Here is an 18,698-nt window from a genome sequence, read left to right as displayed (position 1 = left end):
CACAAACTGCTTGACAATTGCATTTACAACACAATTAACTATACAAACTTGTGTAACCAACTATTCCTACACTGCATGTACTTCAGCGTAAAAGGCTGCGCGACGTGCGCGTTGCAGTTAAATACACAGATGTGCACGGGCATGGATATCTGCGTGCATAGTCTTCGGATAAACTACGTTGCTTTTCGAAGCTTCAATTCAGTTGTTGCATATAGTTTAATGTCTTTATTTCGGGTTTATATATATATATATATATATATATATATATATATATATATTTTTTATTTTTTATTTTTTTATTTCAGTTTAACGAAAACTATTTTTAATAGCTTATTTAGCCTTTTACTGTCCTAAATGAAACTTTAAGCGTGTCTTCTGATGTGTAATTGATAGAGTTCTGATGTGTTTCAGGAGGCTGTGTCAGTTGCAGATGTGGTCCTGTGGGCGGCGCTGTATCCTCTCATATCTGACTCTGGTTTTGACGCTGGTAAGATCTCAAACATTCACTGTTCATCTGCTCAGACTGCAGGACTTGTATCTGACGTGGTTTTCCTCTGCAGGTGAGCTGCGGTGTGTGCGCGGCTGGTTTGATCGTGTCTGCGATCTCGCGGAGTGTCAGACGGCTGCTCAAAGAGTCCTGAAGGGAAAAGGTGTTGAAGCCCTGAAGACTTACCTTCAGAAACACCCAGTCACACACACACAGCACCGGGACAGTCCCACCAACAACACTGAGGTGCACAGGAATCCCAGCATTATTTATATTTTTTTCATTTTAAAATTTAGTAATGTTGTTATGTAATTTATTTTGTAGCTTTTATTCAAAAATTTATTTTTAAATAATTGTATTTTTAGTTTTAGTAAACATTCTTAGCTCATAATCCACCTCCAAAATAAAAATAAATAATTTTATTAAAAAAGTAACTTGTTTTAGATGCATAATTATTAATTACAGTTATTATAATTAAGGACCTCTTCCTCAATCTAACTCTCAAGTTTTTATTTTTTTTTAAAGCAGAATTCAATTAATTCTACAAAACATGCACATCCAGGTCATGATTTCCCCTGAATTTGAGTAACTTTGAGTAATTTTGATTAACTGTCATGCAAATAATACTGCCATGGTCCAAATTATGCAAAATGTTGTTTCTTTTTTTTTTAATGTGAAATATGACGTAGACATGTTCATAACAGGTTTCTAGAGATTCATAAAATTTTATTTATAGAAAGAATTTGGGGTTAAACTAAGGATGAGATACTTATTTATATTCAAAACATGAATAATGAACCTGAAATAAGCTTAATTTTTTATATGCTTAATATAATTTATTATGTAATCTTTTTTTGATGTGAAATATGACCTAGACATGCTTATGACATATTTTGTGTGATTCATAATGATTTAATAATAGAATGTGGGGGTTAAATGGAAGTTTAGGTGCTTATTTTTGCTAGATGTTTGTGAGATGTTTGCTAGATGTTTGCGAGATGTTTACAAGATGTATGTGAGATTTTTTGTGAGATGTTCATTGAATGTTTGCTGGATGTCTGTTAGATGTTTGTGAGATGTTCATTAGATGTTTTTAAGATCTTTGTTAGATGTTTGCTAAATGTTCGTGAGATGGTTGCTAGAGGTCCATTAGATGTTTGCTAGATGTTTGTGAGATGTTCATTAGATCTTTGTGAGTTGTTCGTTGAATGTTTGTGAGATGTTTATTAGATGTTTGTGAGATGTTTGCTAAATGTTTGTGAGATGGTTGCTAGAGGTCCGTTAGATGTTTGTGAGATGTTCATTAGATCTTTGTGTGATGTTCGTTGAATGTTTGAGATGTTTGCTAGATGTTTGTGAGATATTCATTAGATCTTTGTGAGATGTTTGTTGAATGTTTGTGAGATGTTTATTAGATGTTTCTGAGATGTTCATTAGATCTTTGTGAGATGTTTGTTGAAATGTTTATTAGATGTTTGTGTGATGTTTGAGATGTTTGCTAGATGTATGTGAGATGTTCATTGAATGTTTGAGATGTTTGCTAGATGTTTGTGAGATGTTCATTAGATCTTTGTTGAATGTTTGTGAGATGTTTATTAGATGTTTCTGAGATGTTCATTAGATCTTTGTGAGATGTTTGTTGAAATGTTTATTAGATGTTTGCTAGATCTTTGTGAGATGTTTGTTCAAATGTTTATTAGATGTTTGTGAGATGTTTGTGAGATGTTTGCTAAATGTTCGTGAGATGGTTGCTAGAGGTCCGTTAGATGTTTGTGAGATGTTCATTAGATCTTTGTGAGATGTTCGTTGAATGTTTGAGATGTTTGCTAGATGTTTGCGAGATGTTTACAAGATGTATGTGAGATGTTTGTTGAATGTTTGTGAGATGTTCATTAGATCTTTTTGAGATGTTTGTTGAAATGTTTATTAGATGTTTCTGTGATGTTTGAGATGTTTGCTAGATGTATGTGAGATGTTCATTAGATCTTTGTGAGATGTTCATTGAATGTTTGAGATGTTTGTGAGATGTTCATTAGATCTTTGTTGAATGTTTGTGAGATGTTTATTAGATGTTTCTGAGATGTTCATTAGATCTTTGTTGGATGTTTCTGAGATGTTCATTAGATCTTTGTGAGATGTTTGCTAGATCTTTGTGAGATGTTCGTTAGATGTTTGTTCAAATGTATATTAGATGTTTGTGAGATGTTTGCTAGATCTTTGTGAGATGTTCGTTAGATTTTTGTGAGATATTTGTTGAATGTTTGTGAGATGTTTGCTAGATGTATGTTAGATGTTCATTATATCTTTGTGAGATGTTCGTTAGATGTTTGCTAGATGTATGTGAGATGTTCGTTGAATGTTTGTGAGATGTTTGCTAGATGTATGTGAGATGTTCATTAGATCTTTGTGAGATGTTCGTTAGATGTTTGTGAGATGTTTGCTAGATGTTTGCGAGATGTTTACAAGATGTATGTGAGATTTTTTGTGAGATGTTCATTGAATGTTTGCTGGATGTCTGTTAGATGTTTGTGAGATGTTCATTAGATGTTTTTAAGATCTTTGTTAGATGTTTGCTAAATGTTCGTGAGATGGTTGCTAGAGGTCCATTAGATGTTTGCTAGATGTTTGTGAGATGTTCATTAGATCTTTGTGAGTTGTTCGTTGAATGTTTGTGAGATGTTTATTAGATGTTTGTGAGATGTTTGCTAAATGTTTGTGAGATGGTTGCTAGAGGTCCGTTAGATGTTTGTGAGATGTTCATTAGATCTTTGTGTGATGTTCGTTGAATGTTTGAGATGTTTGCTAGATGTTTGTGAGATATTCATTAGATCTTTGTGAGATGTTTGTTGAATGTTTGTGAGATGTTTATTAGATGTTTCTGAGATGTTCATTAGATCTTTGTGAGATGTTTGTTGAAATGTTTATTAGATGTTTGTGTGATGTTTGAGATGTTTGCTAGATGTATGTGAGATGTTCATTGAATGTTTGAGATGTTTGCTAGATGTTTGTGAGATGTTCATTAGATCTTTGTTGAATGTTTGTGAGATGTTTATTAGATGTTTCTGAGATGTTCATTAGATCTTTGTGAGATGTTTGTTGAAATGTTTATTAGATGTTTGCTAGATCTTTGTGAGATGTTTGTTCAAATGTTTATTAGATGTTTGTGAGATGTTTGTGAGATGTTTGCTAAATGTTCGTGAGATGGTTGCTAGAGGTCCGTTAGATGTTTGTGAGATGTTCATTAGATCTTTGTGAGATGTTCGTTGAATGTTTGAGATGTTTGCTAGATGTTTGCGAGATGTTTACAAGATGTATGTGAGATGTTTGTTGAATGTTTGTGAGATGTTCATTAGATCTTTTTGAGATGTTTGTTGAAATGTTTATTAGATGTTTCTGTGATGTTTGAGATGTTTGCTAGATGTATGTGAGATGTTCATTAGATCTTTGTGAGATGTTCATTGAATGTTTGAGATGTTTGTGAGATGTTCATTAGATCTTTGTTGAATGTTTGTGAGATGTTTATTAGATGTTTCTGAGATGTTCATTAGATCTTTGTTGGATGTTTCTGAGATGTTCATTAGATCTTTGTGAGATGTTTGCTAGATCTTTGTGAGATGTTCGTTAGATGTTTGTTCAAATGTATATTAGATGTTTGTGAGATGTTTGCTAGATCTTTGTGAGATGTTCGTTAGATTTTTGTGAGATATTTGTTGAATGTTTGTGAGATGTTTGCTAGATGTATGTTAGATGTTCATTATATCTTTGTGAGATGTTCGTTAGATGTTTGCTAGATGTATGTGAGATGTTCGTTGAATGTTTGTGAGATGTTTGCTAGATGTATGTGAGATGTTCATTAGATCTTTGTGAGATGTTCGTTAGATGTTTGTGAGATGTTTGCTAGATGTACTGTATGTGAGATGTTCATTAGATCTTTGTGAGATGTTCGTTAGATGTTTGTGAGATGTTTATTAGATGTTTGTGTGATCTTTGTGAGATGTTCGTTAGATCTTTGTGAGATGTTTGCTAGATCTTTGTGACACCGTGTCTACACCGGACGCGACAGTTGTCACGCCACAACAGCTAAAGTCTGTCTGCACTGGACGCGACAAAGCAACCGTTGCAAATCATTTAAACTTTGTGTGAGCAGGTCATAAATAGAACGCGGCAGCAGATTACTGTTGGGGATTTGCCGTGTCGCACCGCATCCAGTGTAGACAGCATAATAGGTTCTATTGTATTTTGTTGCATCGCGTCGTGTCACACCGCGCCGCTCGCATCCGGTGTAGACACGGTTGTAAGATGTTTGTGAGATGTTTGCTGGATGTATGTGAGATGTTCATTAGATCTTTGTGAGGTGTTCGTTGAATGTTTGTGAGATGTATCTGAGATGTTCATTGAATCTTTGAGAGATGTTCGTTAGATGATCGTTAGATGTTTGTGAGATGTTTGCAAGACGTTTGCGAAATGTTCATGAGACTGAAATGTTTGTATGATGTTCACCAGATGTTTGTGAGTTGTTCAGATAATTGTCACAAACACTGTTTAACTGTTTGATGTGTGGTTTATCAGGATGAAGATGCAGAGCATGTGATGACCGTGGAGGAGATTGAAGAAGCTGCTCAGGTCTGGTCTGAAGGACTCAAAGGTTCTCCTGCAGTCACAGAGAAGAAACACCCAATGTACGACTATAACCTCATCCCTGCACATGAAAGCCCTGTCAGCTGGTGTTTGCTCAGTGACATTATTGTGTGTTTCTCAGTCTCCCTCAGGAAGGAAAGAAAAACGTGCTGCTCACCAGCGCTCTGCCGTACGTCAACAACGTGCCGCACCTGGGGAACATCATCGGCTGTGTGCTCAGTGCAGACGTGTTCGCCAGGTAACTTTCAGATTCATCAGTCACTAATATAACCTTCATAAAGCCTTCAGGTCTGGTATGACCCGAAGGAAATGCATAAACGTTTCTAAAAACTACATATGCATATTTGCAAATGCTTTAAAACTCACAAAAATAAATGTATTAACTTGTTCATAATGAAATTTGTCGAATTCATTATGCATTGTTGTTTTTTTGCAGATACGGCCGTTTGCGAGGCTGGAATCTGCTGTTCGTCTGTGGTACGGATGAGTACGGGACGGCGACGGAGAACAAGGCTCGTGAAGAGGGTCTGACACCACAGGAGATCTGCGACAAATATCACGCCATCCACGCCTCCATCTACCAGTGGTTCCAGATCGGCTTCGATTTCTTTGGTCGCACCACCACTGAACACCAGACTAAGTAAGGACAAGCCTTCCATTACCACTAATTTAAAAAAGATTTTTAGTGTTTATGTTCTGAAAATTTTAATTAAAACTATTTAAAAAAATGCATTACTTGAAATAGAATTCATTTTAACTGAAATAAAAACAAGCTTTTATTTCTTTTTTTGTTTCATTTCACAAATTAATTTAGTTTAACTCAGAAATTTAAGAAATTTATTTTGAAATTTAAATTAAATTTAAATTAATATTAATATTAATAAAAGCTATATAGACATGTATAAAAAGCACCTTTTTACTTTTAATTTGTTAAATTCTTATTTTCATTTAGTTAGCCATATAGATATATGAAAAACTACCAAAATGACAAAAACGTGACAAAAGGACTAAACTTTAACTAAAATTAAAATGAAAGCAAAATGTAAAAATAAAAATGATTTAAAATATTAATAAAAACTATCATAGTATTTTGGTACTAAAATGAAACTAACTTGAAGTAAAACTGAAATAAATTTTAGAAAAATCTATGAAGACATATATAGACAAAAGCAAGAACAATCAAAAATTACAAAATTATTAAAACAAAGGAAAAAAAATAACAAAAATATAGCAGTATCTTAATTATACAAATATAAAACTAGTTTGGGGAAAATTGTTTATTTCATTGCATTATTTCAAAGAACTTAAATTTTTCCACTCAAAGTTTCTACTTTATGATGTTCACTGAAAAAAGAAATTACCGTAGGATTTACTTTGAAAATGTTTTCGTAAGTTTTAAGAAATTTCACAAATAATCAGCAATACTTTGATTTTGACTGAAGATTTAGTTTTTTGTAGTTTATTTTATTTTCTGTTCCTTTAGCATCTTAAATTTGTACAGCACTATGGTACACTATTCTATAAAGTGCTTTATAAAAGAAACAGCTAAACATTACATTTTAGATTGTTAAATACTTTTTTTTTTTAGTTATTTTTTGTGTTATTTTATTTGTACAGCACTATGGTACACAGTTCTATAAAATGCTTTATAAATAATATTTAAATTGAATTTCATTTTATATATTTATTTATTTAATTTATTTTCTTTTGTTTCTTTTTTGTCTTTTATAAATACATTTTGCATGACTAACAGTAGTGTCATCAGTGCAGAAACATGCTTTATTTTAGTTTACTTTATTTTGTTTTATTTATTTAAATTTAAAAATGTCATATGCATGAATTGATTGTTGTTTTTGTTGTATTTTCTTATATAAATGTTTCAGTCAAAGCCAGCTTCTGATGGCATGCAGATGATGCAAATGATTTTAGATGTTAAAATATATTTTCAGAATTTTTTAACTCTCATAAAATGCAGCAACGCTGCAGACATGATCTGAAAGTTTTAAACTGTGAATGATTGTCTGTGTTCCTCAGGATCGCTCAGGACATCTTCTGGCGTCTGCATGAGCGGGACTTTCTGCTGGAGGACACGGTCGAACAGCTGCGCTGTGAAAGCTGTCAGCGCTTCCTGGCCGATCGCTTTGTGGAGGGCGAGTGCCCTCACTGCCGTTACCCAGAAGCCCGCGGGGACCAGTGTGACAAATGTGGCCGTCTGATCAACGCTGTGGAGCTCAGGGTACGGTTCCAGACTGCTGCATGCCTTAGGGGTCGCTCACTGAACGCAGACGTCTTGAAATGTGTTTGGAGAAGCATAGAATTGCTTTTAGGAAGTGTCACTCATGACGTAAGATGCTGAAAAAATACTGTGCAGTGACCAGAAACTGTCATCTGACACATGTGTACATAAACTGCAAAAATGGCTTTTCTTACTTAGATTTTTTGTCTTGTTTCCAGCCAAAATATCAAAAAATTCTTAAATCAAGAAGGATTTTCTAGATGAGTAAAAATGATCTTGTTTTCAGAAAAAAACAAGTCAAAATTAAGTGTGTTTTTGTTTGAAACAAGCCAAATAATCTGCCAATGGGGTAAGAAAAATAATCTTGTTTTCTGTTTGAAATAATTTTTTTTGCTTACCCCATTGGCTGATTATATTATATTAAAATATTTTTACTCATCTAGAAAGTCCTTCTTAATTTAGGAATTTTTAGATATTTTGGCTCGAAACAAGACAAAAAATCTAAGTAAGAAAAACATTTTTTGCAGTGTAGACCGACAATATAAATAATAGTTGTGCAGATATTTATTTTATTTATTTAACCTTTATTTATGCAGATATTTCACTTATGAGCAAAATTCTTATATAAAAAAAAAACTAGCATCTAGTCTGGAGATACTGTGATATGTTTAGTTCTATCAGTTATTTAAGAGTCGTTTCTGTTAACCAAGGCTGCTTTTTCTTTTAATCAAAAACACATTATTTATAGGTAATTACAATCTGAATTACTCTTCTTAAATTTTTTTATTTTAAAATGTATATATTTATTTTTAAAATCTGCTTATTGTTAACACTTATTGTTTAAAAATATATAAAACAATTCCAATTCTTACTAACCTTTTTTTAAACCATATATGTGACCCTGGACCACAAAACCAGTCATAAGGTTAAATTTGACAAAACTGAGATATATAGATCATATGAAAGTTCAATAAATAAGCTTTCTATTGATATATGGTTTGTCAGGATAGGATATAATATTTGGCCGAGATACATCTATTTGAAAATCAGGAATCTGAGGATGCAAAAAAATCAAAATATTGAGAAAATCACCTTTAAAGTTGTCTAAATTAAGTTCTTAACAATGCATGTTACTAATCAAAAATTAAATTTTGATAGGTTTACAGTAGGAATTTTACAAAAATTCTTCATGGAACATGATCTTTACTTAATTTCCTAATGATTTTTGGCATAAAAGAAAAATCAATAATTTTGACCCATACAATGTATTTTTGGCTATTGCTACAAATATACCCCAGCGACTTAAGACTGGTTTTGTGGTCCAGGGTCACATATGAGAAATAAATTACAAATATAAAATGGATCTCATCAAAATTAATACCCAATATTTTTGTATGCTTTCTAGATTAGTACAAACTGAATTAACAAAGCAGTACAAAATGCATAAAAAATGCATAATTAAAAAAAATATATATATTATTAGGATTTAAAAGAGCTGTTTTCTATGTGAGTCTATGTTAAAATGTAATTGATTTCTGTGATCAAAGCTACATTTTCAGCATCATTCAGTGTCACATGATCTTCAGAAATCATATTATCTTTCATTTTATTTTACAGAATTTCAGAAAGAAGCATTTTTTAAAAGATACATTTTTGTAACATTATAAATGTCTTTAACTGTCACTTTTGGTCAATTTAATGCATCCCTGATGAGTTAAAATATGAATTTCTTACTGACCAGTAGTGTTTACTGTAATATTTGTCTCTCCTGCAGAATCCGCAGTGTAAGGTGTGCAAGCAGACGCCGGTGATCCGCTCCTCCAAACACCTGTTTCTGAACCTGCCGAAGGTAATAAACACACCTGTGTGATGTTAATGTTGATCTGTTGGTCTCAGCTCAGTCTGAGTGTGTTTGTGTGTGTTTTGTAGCTGGAGGACGAGCTGGTGCAGTGGCTCGATAAGTCGACGAGTGCTGGAGACTGGACGACAAACGCAAAGCACATCACACGCTCCTGGCTCCGCGACGGCCTGAAACCGAGGTGCATCACACGTGATCTGAAGTGGGGGACGCCTGTGCCACATGAGGACTACAAGGAGAAGGTATAAACACACGATTGTGAGGTAATGTGACTAATATTGTCCATTTAATATGTTGAAATCATCTGTCTGTGTCTGTCTGTCTGTAAAGGTGTTCTACGTGTGGTTCGACGCTCCTATTGGCTACCTCTCTATCACTGCAAACTACACCGACCAATGGGAGAAATGGTGGAAGAATCCTCAGCAGGTGCTCATTAACATATCGATTAATCATTGCATAATTAACCTCCTGAAGTTGATGCAAATTAATTTGTCTTGAGTATCTACAGATTTGTTTATGATTGTTTGGGGCAGGGTTATAATAGTTAACTAAAACTAAAATTAAAGCAATTAAAATAATCATTTTTATTATTTGAAATAAAACGAACATAAACTGAAATAAAATAATTATATAATTTTTGATTCTAAAATGAAATATGAAATAAAAACGATGTAGATGTGTAATTGATGTATAAAAAAACTTGACAAAGACAATAAAATTACTAAAACTTTCACTAAAATTTAATATTCTAAATATTATTAAAAACTATTAGTGTGTTGGTACTAAAATGAAACCAACTTGAAGTAAAACTGAAATAAATCTGAATCAAATCTATGAAGAAATACATATACAAAAGCAAGAACTACCGAAAATTACGAAAATACACAAATTACTAAAACTTAAATGAAAGCAACATTTAAAAATACAAAATGATTCAAAATATTAATTAAAACTATGATAGTGTCTTGATACTGAACTAAAACAAGTTTGAAGTAAAACTTTAAATACATATTAATCAAATCTATGAAGATAAACAGACACAAAAGCAAGAACTACCGAAAATTACAAAAATACACAACAAAATTACTAAAACTTTTTAAAAACCTCCTGATTTTGATTTAAATCATATTTGTCTTTTTTGAGGCAGGATTAGTATAAATTAAATTAAACTAAAATTGAAACAAAGATTAAAACTATGTTTGGGGCAGGGTTATAATAGTTAACTAAAACTAAAATTAAAACCAATAAAAATGTATTTTTGTTACTTGAAATAAAACAAACGTTAACTGAAATAAAATAAAAAATCTTAATTTCTCATTTTAATTTAGTTTAACTTGATGTTCTAAAATTAAATATATAATAAAAATGAATAAAAAGTATGTAGATGAAAAATAGATGTATAAAAAAAAATAAAAATGACAAACATGCAACAAAATTACTTTCACTAAAATTTAAATAAAAGCAAAAAAATTTTTTAGTAGTATTCAGAGTATTAATAAAAACTATAACAGTATTTTGGTGCTAAAATGAAACCAACTTAAAGTAAAACTGAAATAAATATTAATAAAATCTGAAGACATGCGTATACAAAAGCAAGAACGACCGAAAATTACTTTAATTAATAACAAATCACTTAACTATTTCATATTTAACCTCCTGCAGTTGATGCAAATTAATTTGTCTTGTATATCTTTAGATTTTTTTATGGTTGTTTGGGGCAGGGTTATAATAGGTAACTAAAATAATTTGTTGTTCTTTAATATATCAAATATACAAAAATAATACTAGGTTTGGGAAAACCATTGCATTTTAAATCATTTAAGATGATGTTCACAAAAAAAAAGGATTTACTTTGAAACAATTTTCACTCAGAAATGGCTAAATTTCACAAATAATTAAAAAGCAACAGCAATACACTGATTTATGTGAAATTCTGAAACAAAAAGACATATTTACTGCTTTGAAAAATCGGCGCAGCTGCAGTCATATTAGCGTTTTTGAAAATAAAAGCTGAATTATGGTTAATTACGAACACCAAACTCTTATTTAATGAAAATCCTGTATTCCCCAATGTGTTTAATAAAGATGCTGTTGTTTGTAGCAGGTCTATTTGGGGCTGTAATGTTCATGTGTGTCCTGTAGGTGGAGCTCTATAACTTCATGGCAAAGGACAACGTTCCGTTCCACAGTGTCGTCTTCCCTTGTTCACTTCTCGGAGCTCAAGACAACTACACTCTGGTTAATCACCTCATTGCTACCGGTGAGACCCCAACACAACACAGACCAGATCATTCACATGAAGCAAACACAGGGTGTCCGTGGGTCCTTAAAAAGTCTTAAAGGCCAGGGCAGGGTTTAGACTAAGCCAGGATTAGGCCATAGTTCAATTAGGACATTTAAGTCATTTTTATAAACATGGTTAGAAAAACAAAGGCACTTATATATTTTAAGATCAATCAGTGCAATTTTATCTCAGTTGAAACAGCTCAGACTTACATTTTAGTCTAGGACTAGAATTAAGCCTTGTCTGTGAAACCGGGGGAAAATGTCTTAAATTCAGATTCTATGGGTCTTAAATATTTTTGGTCACAATAGCGCTAAAATATCTTGAGTTTGATGAACCTAATGACTGTTGACAGATCAAAGATTCCCCCAAACATTTCTTGTTTGTAAATTCATTAATTTATTTAAAACATTAATCTGATAACATTATTTATAGATTATTTATTGCACTTGTAATTTTGCAGTGTAAATTATTTAATCTGCCTGGTAACAGCCACATAGAATTTGTTGAATTGTTTTTTAAACATTTTAAAAATAGGCCTTTAAATACTTTAAATCAGCATATTTTTTATTGACTTTTATAGTAAAAAAAAAATGCTGATTTAAGTATGCAAAAGTTAAACTGATGAAAATATTGCTTTTTGAATCGAAATTTAGTTTTCGTTTTACATTAAACACATTAATGTGCTTATTTCAAACAGAAAACTAGATTATTTTTCTTACCCCATTGGCAGATTATTTTGCTTGTTTCAAGCAAAAACACTCTTGACTTGCTTTTTTCTGAAAACAAGACAATAACTTTTACTCATCTAGATTAGAAGATCTTCTTGATTTTTTAATATTTTGGCTGGAAACAGAGAAAAGCATTTTTTGCAGTGCAAATTTCACTTGATCATATCAGATGATTGAGGTTTATTTGATCAAACATACAGTACAAATTGTGAAATGTTATTACAATTTTAAACGGCGGATTTCTATGTGAATATATATTAAACTGTAATTTATTTCTGTGATCAAATCTGAATTTTCAGAATCATTACTCTATAGAAATCATTCTAATATGCTGATTTGCTGCTCAAGAAACATTTCTGATTATTATAGATGTTGAAAACACTTGTGCTGCCCAATATTTTTGTGGAAATTGTGATGCATTTTATTTTTCAGGATGAATAGAAAGTTCAAAAGAACAGCATTTGAAATAGAAATCTTTTGTAACATTGTAATGTCTTTACTGTCACTTTTGATTAATTTAATGCAACCTTAAACTGAAAAAAAATCTTCCTGACTCCAAACCTTTGAACAGTAGTGTAAATATATTCTGATGTTTAATACTAATAGCTTTTTTGTTTTCGTGTGTTCAGAATACTTGAATTACGAGGACACCAAGTTCTCCAAGAATAAAAACTACTAAAAATGATAAAAACATGCAACAGAATTGCTACAACTTTGAAATTAAAATAAAAAGAAAAATATCTAAAATTAAAAACTGATTCAAAATATCAATAAAAACTTTAGCGGTGTCTCAATGATACAAAAATAATACTAGCTTGGGAAAGACTTGGTTAAAAGAATTTGAAATTTTCCACTTAATGATTTTCACTGAATTAAAATTGCCAAAGGATTTACTTTAAAACAATTTTCAACATTGTAATGTCTTTACTGTCACTTTTGATCAATTTAATGCATCCTTGAATTAAAAAAGAAATATTTTGAACAGTAGTGTAAATACATTCTGATGTTTAATACTAGTTGTTTGTTAGTTTTGATGTGTTCAGAATACTTGAATTACGAGGACACCAAGTTCTCCAAGAATAAAAACTACAGAATTACTACAACTTTAAAACAAATTTCACTCAGAAATTGCGAATAAATTTCAAAAGAACAGCATTTGTTTGAAATAGAAATCTTTTGTAACATTGTAACATCTTTACTGTCACTTTTGATAAATTGAATGCATCCTTGAATAATTAAAAAAAAAAAAATCTTCCTGATTCCAATCTTTTGGAAAGTCGGGTAAATACATTCTGATGTTTAATACTAATTGTTTGTTAGTTTTGATGTGTTCAGAATACTTGAATTACGAGGACACCAAGTTCTTCAAGAATAAAAACTGCAGAATTACTACAATTTTAAAATTAAATTCATAAGAAAAATATATGAAATTAAAAACTGATTCAAAATATCAATAAATACTATAGCGGTGTCTCAACGATACAAAAAGAATACTAGGACTTTGAAAAATTGCTAATAAATTTGAAAAGAACAGCATTTGTTTGAAACAGAAGTCTTTTGTAACATTGTAATGTCTTTACTGTCACTTTTGATCAATTTAATGCATCCTTGAATTGAAAAAAACTTCCAGAAGCCAAACTTTTAAATACATTCTGATGTTTAATGTTAATTGTTTGTTTGTTTTGATGTGCTCAGAATACTTGAATTACGAGGACACCAAGTTCTCCAAGAATAAAAACTACTAAAAATATGCAACAGAATTACAACAACTTTAAAACAAATTTCACTCAGAAATTGCGAATAAATTTCAAAAGAACAGCATTTGTTTGAAATAGAAATCGTTTGTAACATTGTAACATCTTTACTGTCACTTTTGATCAATTTAATGCATCCTTGAATAATTAAAAAAAAAAAATCTTCCTGATTCCAATCTTTTGGAAAGTCGGGTAAATACATTCTGATGTTTAATACTAATTGTTTGTTAGTTTTGATGTGTTCAGAATACTTGAATTACGAGGACACCAAGTTCTTTAAGAACAAAAACTACAGAATTGCTACAACTTTAAAATTAAATTCAAAAGAATATGAATATATGAAATTAAAAACTGATTCAAAATATCAATAAATACTATAGCGGTGTCTCAACGATACAAAAAGAATACTAGGACTTTGAAAAATTGCTAATAAATTTGAAAAGAACAGCATTTGTTTGAAACAGAAGTCTTTTGTAACATTGTAATGTCTTTACTGTCACTTTTGATCAATTTAATGCATCCTTGAATTGAAAAAAACTTCCAGAAGCCAAACTTTTAAATACATTCTGATGTTTAATGTTAATTGTTTGTTTGTTTTGATGTGCTCAGAATACTTGAATTACGAGGACACCAAGTTCTCCAAGAATAAAAACTACTAAAAATGATAAAAACATGCAACAGAATTGCTACAACTTTAAAACAAATTTCACTCAGAAATTGCGAATAAATTTCAAAAGAACAGCATTTGTTTGAAGTAGAAATCTTTTGTAACATTGTAACGTCTTTACTGTCACTTTTGATCAATTGAATGCATCCTTGAATTTAAAAAAATATCTTCCCAATTCTAAAACTTTTGGACAGTCGTGTAAATAGATTCTGATGTTTAATACTAGTTGTTTGTTTTGATGTGTTCAGAATACTTGAATTACGAGGACACCAAGTTCTCCAAGAGTCGTGGTATCGGTGTGTTCGGTGACATGGCTAAAGACACAGGGATCCCGTCCGACGTCTGGCGCTTTTATCTTCTGTATCTGCGTCCTGAAGGCCAGGACTCTGCTTTCTCCTGGAGCGACATGGCTCTCAAAAACAACTCTGAGCTCCTCAACAACCTCGGAAACTTTATCAACAGGTTTGTGCTGCTGGATTGGAGTCAGAATTATTATAAAATCATCATCAAACACACACTCATTCAGCTGCATCACCACAGAATCATTTAGAAAATCATCTTTTTATCATTGCATACCTTTTTTTTTCTTTTGAATTGATTTCAGTTGGTCTAGTTATATTTGGTCACTTAATGCATCTTGATTGATCAGATTGTTTTTGCACGTTTTGATCGTTATAAATGTTTCTGTTTCCTTTCAGTATTTGTTTTGTTTTGTTTTTTTAAATTCATTAGGGATGAGAATCTTCAGACTCAAAATTCCGAAACGATTCTTGATCGATATTTTTTCCCCCAATTAATTCTTGTGCTGTGCAAATGCATCTTCTTTTTACATTTTAACAGATGAAAATAGCCTTTTGACTAATTCGGATGTTCACAGTCATGTTTATTAATGTGCATTGGCCAATACACAAATAAACTTGAAACATAAAAAGAGAGTTTCTGTTTTGGCAACTAGCTGAAATAAAAAAGTTTTTTATATTTTAGTTTATTTTAGTTAAAGCTCATTTTATTTCAAGTATTAAAAATGCTTTGTGTCAACTAAAATAACCCCGTTTTTACTAATAGCTTGTGGCCAAGTGTGAATAAAATATGAAATATGATCAATCAAGATGCATAAGTGTTAACAGACTCTACATGTATTAATTTAAAAAAAAATATACAGTCTATTTATTCACAATTACAGCTGAATTTGAACTGAAAAGCTGTAAGAAGCAAATCTCAAAATTATTTCTAGATCATAATAACCCTGCGAAAAACCCTGTTTTTATGTAAGTAATTCTGTGGTTTAGTGTGGACAAATTTATTCCCAGAAAACCTTCTTTTGAGGATGTCCTCATTTATAAAAGTTTATTTTTATTGTTAAAATGCATAATGTTTTCTTTCAGGAAAATTAAGAATTAAAAAAAAAAAAACTGATTTAGACTAAATCAAGGCATCAGTATATATGTGACCCTGGACCACAAAACCAGTCATAAGGGTCCATTTTTGGAAATTGAGATTTATACATCATCTAAAAGCTTAATAAATAAAATAGGACAATGTTTGGCTGAGGCACAATTTAATTATTATTATACAATTTTTGGAAATGAGAACATCCTCAATAGAAGGTTTTGTCAGGTTTAACTTAATTCTGGGTATAAATTTGTCCACACACACTGAACTAAACCACAGACTTACTAACATAAAAACATTTTTCTCAGGTCTATGATCTAGAAAATTTGAGATTTGTTTCCTTTTCAGTTTAATTTTAGCTGTAATTGTGGATCAATCGACTGTTTATCTTATAAATGAATAAATGTGGGTCTGATTTGATTGATCAGATTTCACATTTTATTTACACCTGGCCACAAGCTATTATTAAACCGTTCAAGCAGAGTTATTTTAGTTGAGACAAACTCAAACTAAAACATTAAACGAGCATTTTTGTTACTTGAAATAAAATAAACTTTAACTGAAATAAACTAAAATATAAAAAACCTTTTTATTTCAGCTAGTTGCCAAAGCAGAATTTCTCATTGTCATGTATTGGCCAATGCACATTAATAAACATGACTGTGAACATCCCAGAATTAGCCTATTTTTCATCTGTAGACCCTTGAAAGAATTTTAAAAAGTCAAAAAAAAAAAAAAAAAAACACACACACACACACACACACACAAAACCTGGCATAAAAAAATTAAAACTACTAAAAACAAAAAACACAACAAACTAAAATTAAAAAAAGCAAAATATAAATAATAAAAACTAATTCAAAATATTACTAAAAACTATATTAGTGCTCAGGTATACACTGCCATGAAGTAAAAAATGTGCAATGTCCCCTTTTCCATCAGTTTTGTTTACTCTGGTTTTCTTTTTTTTATCATTGATGCTAAACTTCCCATCATAAAATGCATTAATTAACTTTAATACATAAATTTAATATTTAAATGTTTTTGTCTAAATCTAAATTATTTTATTTTTTTCTCAGGATTCAACAAAATCTATTTGCATTTAAAAAAAACACAAAACAAACTAAAATTAAAAAGCAAAATATAAAAATAAAAACTGATTCAAAATTTTACTAAAAAACTGTAATAATACTCTGCCATAAAGTAAAAAATGTGCAGATGTCACCTTTTCCATCAGTTTTGTTTACTCTGGTTTTCTTTTTTTATCATTGATGCTAAACTTCACATCATAAAATGCATTAATTAACTTTAATACATAAATTTAATATATAAATGTTTCTGTCTAAATCTAAATGAGTTTTTTTTCTCAGGATTCAAAGAAATATATTTGCATTTAAAAAAAACACACAAAACAAACTAAAATTAAAAAGGCAAAATATAAAAATGAAAACTGATTTAAAATGTTACTAAAAAACTAATAATACTCAGTTATACACTGCCATGAAGTAAAAACCGTGCAGATGTGTTTTGTTTACTCTGGTTTTCTTTTTTATCATTGATGCTAAACTTTACAGCAAACATGCATTAATTACCTTCAGTAAATATTGGTCAAAAAACACAAATAGTTTGCATGCAATGTAAATTAAATATTTAAAAATATTAAACTACAGTCTTGTTCTGTTTAAATCAGTTTTTTCAGCATTATATGGTGCACATTATAATTGCACTTTGGTTTCATTCTTGTGCAAACGCTTGATCTCGATTGATCCGAAAGCATGTTCAGCTGTAGTTTTCATGAGTGCTTCTGGTCTGTCCTCAGGGCTGGGATGTTCGTCAGTAAGTTCTTTGACGGCCGTGTTCCTGAGATGCTCCTAAATGAAGACGATAAGCGGCTCATCGCTCAGGTCTGCTGGGAGCTCAAGCAGTACATCCAGCTGCTGGATAAAGTCAAGTCAGTTACCCACGATTACACACAAAGATTCACACATTCACGTCAGTATCAGAGAATATTAAAACTCTGGTTTCCAGCCTGTAATTACATTTGTCTGGTTATGCTCAGCTCTATAATATTTCAGCAGGCAGTGATTCCTTTATAAATCAGCATTACCTTGAAACATCAGGTCACTGGTGGTTCACAAACTCAGAATAGCACAGAAAATCATTGTATAGAATGATTCTTTGAATTTTTTAAACCAAGACAAAAAAGCTGTGTTTTTTTCACTGGTCAATTTAAAGACTTCGGGCTGTTTGTCTTCTCATAAGGTGCTTTTTTAAAAGTGTGGCGAATTAAAAAAATAAAAAATAAATTAAATATTTTAAAACTAAAATATTTTATGGTCATATACATATTTTAATGCATTAATATGTATTTTATATTTTCCTTTATTTCAAACTATATTATTTCAGATAAATATTTTATGTATTTTACATAAAATATAAATTTAAAAATGTAGAAAAATGTAAGAAAAAGGTATAAAACTATTATCTAAAATATTAAGGTGTTTGTTTTTCCGTTCAGAAGAATGAAAAGAAAAGTTATTTTTTAAAAGTTTGGTGAATTAAAAAAGAAAAAAAACTATTATATTAAATATTTTATAATAAATATTATATATATAAATATTTTTTTATGCTCATATATCTGTTTTTTTTTT

General features: G+C 30.7%; 1 protein-coding gene across 1 annotated transcript in view; it reads left to right on the top strand.

The window, feature by feature from the left end:
* Positions 1 to 18,698, top strand: part of mars1 (methionyl-tRNA synthetase 1) — a 31,887-nt gene that overhangs the window by 3,035 nt on the left and 10,154 nt on the right. Inside the window, exons 4-15 of the mRNA XM_073852623.1 lie at positions 412 to 487; positions 561 to 733; positions 5,057 to 5,166; positions 5,247 to 5,363; positions 5,562 to 5,765; positions 7,160 to 7,361; positions 9,136 to 9,210; positions 9,291 to 9,461; positions 9,550 to 9,645; positions 11,362 to 11,479; positions 14,904 to 15,117; positions 17,867 to 18,044. Coding sequence (XP_073708724.1) covers positions 412 to 487; positions 561 to 733; positions 5,057 to 5,166; positions 5,247 to 5,363; positions 5,562 to 5,765; positions 7,160 to 7,361; positions 9,136 to 9,210; positions 9,291 to 9,461; positions 9,550 to 9,645; positions 11,362 to 11,479; positions 14,904 to 15,117; positions 17,867 to 18,044 — 1,734 coding nt within the window. The remainder of the gene's footprint in view (positions 1 to 411; positions 488 to 560; positions 734 to 5,056; positions 5,167 to 5,246; positions 5,364 to 5,561; positions 5,766 to 7,159; positions 7,362 to 9,135; positions 9,211 to 9,290; positions 9,462 to 9,549; positions 9,646 to 11,361; positions 11,480 to 14,903; positions 15,118 to 17,866; positions 18,045 to 18,698) is intronic.

This window comes from Garra rufa, chromosome 12, assembly GCF_049309525.1.
Source record: "Garra rufa chromosome 12, GarRuf1.0, whole genome shotgun sequence".
In the NCBI taxonomy this organism is placed as follows: domain Eukaryota; kingdom Metazoa; phylum Chordata; class Actinopteri; order Cypriniformes; family Cyprinidae; genus Garra; species Garra rufa.
This window is presented reverse-complemented; position numbering and strand designations above follow the sequence as displayed.